General features: G+C 41.9%; 1 protein-coding gene across 2 annotated transcripts in view; it reads right to left on the bottom strand.

The window, feature by feature from the left end:
• ADD2 (adducin 2) overlaps positions 1 to 7006 on the bottom strand; it is a 103967-nt gene that overhangs the window by 28807 nt on the left and 68154 nt on the right. For both annotated transcript variants that reach the window (XM_025868454.2, XM_073897559.1), the window contains exons 5-6: positions 1853 to 2004; positions 1351 to 1431 (exon numbers count right to left, since the gene is read on the bottom strand). In XM_025868454.2, coding sequence (XP_025724239.1) covers positions 1351 to 1431; positions 1853 to 2004 — 233 coding nt within the window. The remainder of the gene's footprint in view (positions 1 to 1350; positions 1432 to 1852; positions 2005 to 7006) is intronic.

Below are 7006 nucleotides of genomic sequence, written 5' to 3'. Positions count from 1 at the left end.
GTGTGTGTGTGTGTGTGTGTGTGTGTGTGTGTGTGTGTGTGTGTGTGACTGTTATCACTCACCCACTTACAATGCTTCAGCAGCTCTGCATGTCCAGCAGAGTAAAGCCAAAGCACCATAACCATGCTTTTGGTGCCATTTTTTCATGTGGTCCCTATCCCCTCCCCAGCCTCACTTTCAGACACTGAATACGTGAGCCAGACGTCGCCCCTCACTGTCCTCCCAAATGCATCAGGATGTGGCATGTGCCTGGCTTTGTCTGAACTGTCCTCCCCCTGCTGAGGACAGAGTTCTCTCTGCCCAGTCTCTCCCTACTGGCCTGGTCTAAATCTGCTTATCCTGTGGGCTCCTGGGGACTAAGGTCCTTCACCATCAGGTTAACCCACATGCTCTTCCCTTGCCCCTCCTGCTAGGCCCAAGCACCTTTTCTGGGCTCCCCAAGTTTCCTGCTGTATGGCAGCCTTCTTCACTCTGAGTTGAATCATTGCTTGTCTTGCCTGCTCCCCAACTCGCCACAAATGCCTTAAAGGCAGAGCTTGTGCCTCCTTGTGTCTTTGACCCTAATCTGACTTGGCCATGACCTCCTTAGGTGGCCCTGTGCAAGTCACTTACCTCCCTGGGCACCAGCATCCTCTCCTGCCTATAAAGTGGCCTTGGCAGCCCTCAAGGTCTACCCTGCCCAGATACTCTGTGACTTTGTCAGCTGGCTCTTTTAACTGCATACGTGGAATCAACATGTGAGTGTGTGTCAAGCCTGGCAGAGGCCCTGAGTTGGTACCCTCTGCCCTCAGGAGTACAGCACAGCAGCCCACACATCTAGGAACCACAGGGCCTCTTCTGCTTGTAAGACAGTCCTTTCTACTTCTTTCCTCCTCCTACCCAGGAATCTTTCCTATCAAGACCAATTTCTGGAAGTTTCTTCCTACTACACCTAAAAGGAGCAAGAGAACTAAAAGGGGTTCCAGAAAGCTATTGCTAATGGTACCAGCACTAAGCCAGTCTTGCACTGCTTTGAGACAAAGCACTGGCTGTTATTCTAATATATTCCCCAATCTAGGAAGGCCTCCCCATTCCCAGACTTCGGGGTCCAATCCAAGGCACAGAGAACCTCAGGCCCATCTCCTCCCCCTCCTACCTCCTACTGCACTTGCTGCCTGCACCTCATATTTGGTCTCATGGTTGGGTTGTACTATGGGTATTCTGCTTTGGAGCCATGTGTCTTCTCTGCCCCACTAGACTGCAAGCTCCACGAGGGATAGGATGGCAGTGGCTAATCTGAAGATGACCTGTCACTGTAGGCTGCTGTCGTTTCAATAAGCAATGGGCAATGAGATGCCCGACTATACTTACCAGGCTGGATGCAGTGACTTCACTGCAAGAAACTCCCTTAGGGCTAATCAGGAAGTGATCCTGCTCCTTGCTGACTCTCAGCTGGAGGGAAGACACATGTTCTCAGTGGCAAGGAGACAGAAGGGTTATTTCCAAGAACACTCTGCTTGAATCCCCACTTCCCCTGAATCCACTGCACCTAAAACTCACACCCAAAAAACCCTTATCTCCCCCGCAGCACACGAAAGATGAAGAGGACCTGGCCTTTATTGGAACTGGGGCAATGGACGTACAAGAGGAATCTCTCAATGATCAAGGGTAGCCCTAGAAATAGGATCCAGGAGTTCTTAGCTCCTTATGCAGGGAAGTGGCCACAGGGAAGGTTGTCTATTTCAGGTGACCACAGTGGTTAGAAATGTTAGAAGGGCTCAGTGCATGGCCATGCTGACAGGCAGGAGCTCTCTCTTGGGATTTTGTCAGGGCCACATGCAGTACCCACCCCACTCCAAGATGCTCTGCTCACCGTGACATAGGTGTCGCTCAGCTGGGCCCAGCCATAGAGGTCTAGGAGACGGTACACGCTGCTGATCTTGCACCGCATGAGCCGCTCCCCCTTGGCCAGGTTCAAGGGGTCAGCTGTGTGGAGGTCATTGATGGGCGTCATCATGGAGAAGTCTGCAGGGAAACAGGGTGGGGACAGGGCAGCTCTCAGGGTCGGGGCTGCTGTCTGCCCCCCTTCCTTCCTCGCCCTAGTCCTCTCTAAATTCTCACTGACACTACAACTGCACAAGAGACTTCCACAGGCAGGGAATTAAATATTCTTTGGCCCTCATCCAGGGGGAGAAAATCCATAGAATGGATAGTTGTGCCCAAGAAAGTCTTCTGCTTATTCAGATAAAAATGGCATTGCTTTTGGTCAAAAATCATGGCAAGATTCAAACCACAAAATGAAGGGTTTTTGGGATGTCAAGCTCAAAATAAATCCTTAAGATGGACATTGAATAAAAGCAAGAATAAGTTTCTGAGTGGAAATATAGGTATATTTCATCAGTTAGTTTTGGAAGAAGATACTAATCATTAGACCTGCTATTGTTTATTGTTTTAAACTATACCATGTAATATAAATTTTCCTCTGCTTTGGAAACAGAGCAAATCAGGAAGTCAAGTCAGCCAGGAAGTAAATTCCTCAACTTCTTCTGACAAGTCATAAACTTCCAGAAGTCAGTGTGGTTAGCTGAAGGGCTTCAGGCTTCAGGCAGGCCATATCTGCTCCCCTCTGGATGTGCAGTCCCTTGGTTAGTTATGATTCTTTCAGGGAATTTGGGGAGATATGGAAGGGATCTGGAAATGGGCCTAGAGGGCTTGATGGTCTTATCTTCAGGGCACGTAAGGGGTCTAGGAAGTGGTGTCCAGTCTATCCCATTAAAAATGGTGACCGCTCCCTGTGTGCCTCCAGAAGGCATAAGAGGGCATCTGAGCCCCAGCACTTCCAATTAGTCAGAGTCTAGAAACCAATAAAAGAATCAATAGGAAAGCGTTCTGGCTTAAAATGATGTCTGGCTGGGAGCCTCCTGATGCTGCCTCTCCCAGCATCCCACTAAAAACTTTAATGGATTAAATGCCTTTTAGAAGCTTCCACCATCTCAATAAACTCGCTATTACACACTGTGATATCTGTCCTGCATCAGGTTTGCCATTAGCTGAAATGATGAGATGGTCTACAAAGGTGAAGGTGGACCTACAAAGGTGCTGTTGGGCCTACATAAAGCAAGCAGAGCAAACCTCGAAACACCCATGTCAGGAATATAAACCCAAAAAGCTTGTGCCCACCAGAGGAGGGATACCTCCAGGGCATGTGCCCAGGAACTGTAGTTGACAGAGAAAGAAGTGGTCCAAAGGCTCAGTGGAACTGGCAGAAAGAACAACGACGAAATTCCAAAGTCCGCAATTTCTCATTGGAATTGACCATTCTGGTATCCCTTCCTCCTCTCTGTTCATTCCCCAGACAAGTAATTACCTCTTTACTTCATCCCTAGCAGCAAGAAGGAAGGCATATCAAGAGCATAAGCCTGCCAGACAAAGCTGGGCAGGGGGAGATAATGGGAGAGGGTCTTCAGACCGAGATTTCTTTAATTTCTTCTCTTACAAATAACTAGGGAATCCCAGGGATGGCAAGGAGGCCAGAATAGGTCTAAAAACATGCCATCCCATCTTCTGTGTCCTGTATCAGTGTCCCCCTCCCCCACTCTGTGGAGCTTTGCTGAAAGGATTACCCCACCTGCAGACCCAGAGTGGGAGAAGAGATCAGAAGGCTCCACGAGCACCCCAGAGCCTCTGCTCTCAGGGTTTTAAGAGAAAGAATGCTTATAAGTTAAGATGACTGAACGCCAAGTTTATGACTCAGATCTAACCAAGCCATTTACTCAAGGGACCTAAGAAAACACAGAAAAAGATGAAAACTCCCCAACCGCCCCCAGGAAAGCTAAGACTGAAGGACACATGATTGCAAAAAAAAGAAACCAAAATAAAAATACAAAACAACCACAAAATTCTAAGGCAAATGGAGCTGGACAAAGAACAACCTATCTGCTCTTGAACTCATGACTCTTGGAACTTCCCCTCTCCACATTCCCTGACTCAGATACCCTGGACATGCCCGAATCAGATTTTCAGACATCCAACTGTCTTCCTGACAGATGCTGGTTGGTGAGGCAGTGGGAATGCTGGTCAGCTCTATTTCTCTTTCAAAAGAAAAAGTATAAGAACGGAGACATGAAAACGATGAGAAAGAATAGGATAGCTAATGGAGACAAAGACCAGAGAGCTGGCATATAAATAATCAGCACTCACATAACAGAAAACATTTCTGAACTGAAAAACAGACCTGTGTAAATAAATTATAAGGATTTACTACATTCCACAGGAAAAAGTCCATAAAGAGAAAAAGCCTACAGTTATATGCTTCCTGGCACATTTCTGAAATACAAGGATAAGGGGGAAAATGCACAAACATCTACCAAAAAAAAATGTTGGTTACCTACAAAGGAATGAAAAAACCCCGGCTGTTTCAGATTTCTCTGCTATAGCAAGAGATGCCAGGAGAGAATGCTATGGGAGGGTTACCAACAAACAACACTAAAATAAAGTGACATGAAGCAGGTAAAAAGAAAAGAATCATCAGAAGTATGCCCAGCAAATATAAAGAAAAAAATAAACAGAGGTCATAATATCATCAAAGTAGAAATCAGGGAAAGCCATATTCCTTTGGAATATTCATCCCTGGCAGCAAGAAGGGACGCAGAGCAAAAGCATACGCCCCCCTAGACAAAGCCAGGCAGCAGGGGCCATGGTTGGGAGGGGCCACTGTGGGGGTCATTTTACATGAATTAAACATATAATCCATCATGAGGCTATAGCTATAAAGAACATTTACGCTTTGAATAACATTTCCTCAAGATACAAAGCAAATGCTACCAGAAATACGAAGAGAAATGAACACTAATTAAATATACAGTGGAAGACAACACGACTCTCAGTTTCTACAAAATAAAAATAAATGAAGATACAGATTAAATACTATGCGCTGGAGATAGAGTCTCTGCCTACATATCATTCAAAAATGATATTATTAGGCCACAGAGAAAATCTCAATAAATTCTCAACATAGACATTAAATAGGTCACATTTTCCAAACACAATGCAATCAAACTAGATGTTATCAACAAACCCTTAAAACATTACAAATTCAGTCACTTGGAAATGAGAAAACACACTTCCAGATAGTTCTTAGAATAAAAATAAAATCAAAACAGCAACTGCAAACTATGTAGAAATTAGCCATAAAGGAAATATTGTGTCAAAATGCATGGAATAAGATGAAACTTACACTCAGGGAAAAAAATTCATAGTCTAAAATGTCTTTGTTATTCAATTAAATATGAAAATAAAGCATCCATTTTATTCTACTCTAGAAAACATAAAAATAACAAAATAAACCAAAGAAAAGTTATGGAAAAGAATTAGTGAATAGAAAAACAAGATCAATGAATCAGGAAACTAGAAAATTAGTATAACTAATATAGAAATCCAAGAATTGGCTTATGTGAGAAGATCTATAAATAAACCAACATCTGGATTGGCATAAAAGAAAACAGGAATAATAAAAAACTAATGATGTAATGTATAGTGATTAACATCACATAATAAAAAAATATATTGCCAGAAAAGAAAACGGGAATATGCAACACCAGGAATGAGAATGGGATGTCTTCTCATTCACAGCAGAAAGTTGAAATGATAGAAATAATACTGTAAATCACTAATAATTTTGAAAATCTCCATGAAATGTATTATTTATTTAAAACATATGATCAAAATTTACTCAAGCAGCAAAATACATTTTTTAAAAACCCTAGATGAAACTGAGAAAAATAATGTTATAAAAAATGTTCCAGATCCGGATGGCTTTACAAGTGAGTAATAAACCTCCAAGGAAGAAAGACTTCCTATCTTATTTAAATTCTATCAGGACAAAGAGAAGTATGGAGTTCACCTTGATTTATCTTATGAAATTATAGCCTTAAAACAAATACTAAATGAAGACTGCCCAAAAAGTGAATTTCTGACCAATCTCACGTATGAATATGCAAATCCTGAATAAAAGTCTAGCAAATCAAATCTAGAAGAGTATTTTCAAAAGGATGCATCAAGAGCAGGAATGACTGATTTCACAAATGAAAAAAGAGTTCAATGTTCAGAAATCTATTAATATAATTCATCACAGCAATAGTTCAAAGAAAGAGAAATCAATAAATGCCCAAAATGCATTTTATAAAATTCAACATCCATTTCTGAGAAGAACCCATATTGAACTAGAATAAAAAGATACTTCCTCAACATGATACGAACTCAAATTCTTGTGGTAAAGGATTTCTATTAAAGTCAGAAACAAGACAAGGACGATTACTCTCTATTATTAAACATTTTTTTTCTGAGGGTTCTAATGGATGCAGTGAGAAAACTGGAAAAAGAAACCAAAGGGTAAATGTTGGAATGAAGGATTCAAAATGACCATTATTTGCAGGTTATGTGATTTTTCTATATACAAAACCCAAGAGAATTAACTGAGAAGCTATTAGAATTTAAGAGTTCAATAAGAAGCTGCTTTCCCTGGATGACAGCTATAATCAGAAACAAAATTGAATGGAGGAAAAAAAATCATTTAAAATAACAAAGTTAGGGGCGCCTGGATGGCTCAGTCATTAAGCATCTGCCTTCGGCTCAGGTCATGATCCCAGGGTCCTGGGATGGAGCCCTGCATCAGGCTCCTTGCTCCACAGGAAGCCTGCTTCTCCCTCTCCCACTCCCCCTGCTTGTGTTCCCTCTCTCGCTGTGTCTCTCTGTGTCAAATAAATAAATAAAATCTTTTAAAAAATAAAAAATAAAATAAAATAACAAAGTTATATAAAATTTCCAGGATAAACTTAACAAGAAATTAGTAGGGACTATAAGAAAATAACTACTAACCTTCTCTAATGGACATTTTTTTAAAAAAGCAAATAAACAGAAGACATACATCATTTCTGAACAGACTTAAAATTCATTTGTGCAAATATTTTTAAAACACCTACACTGTGCCAGCTACTTTTCTTTTCTTTTCTTTCTCCACCCAGGTGCC

Source organism: Callorhinus ursinus, unplaced genomic scaffold (assembly GCF_003265705.2).
Source record: "Callorhinus ursinus isolate GAN/ISIS: 27379988/994484 unplaced genomic scaffold, GSC_fseal_2.0 scaffold10, whole genome shotgun sequence".
Classification (NCBI taxonomy): domain Eukaryota; kingdom Metazoa; phylum Chordata; class Mammalia; order Carnivora; family Otariidae; genus Callorhinus; species Callorhinus ursinus.
The sequence above is the reverse complement of the archived record's forward strand: the minus strand, read 5'-3'. Positions and strand labels throughout refer to the sequence as shown.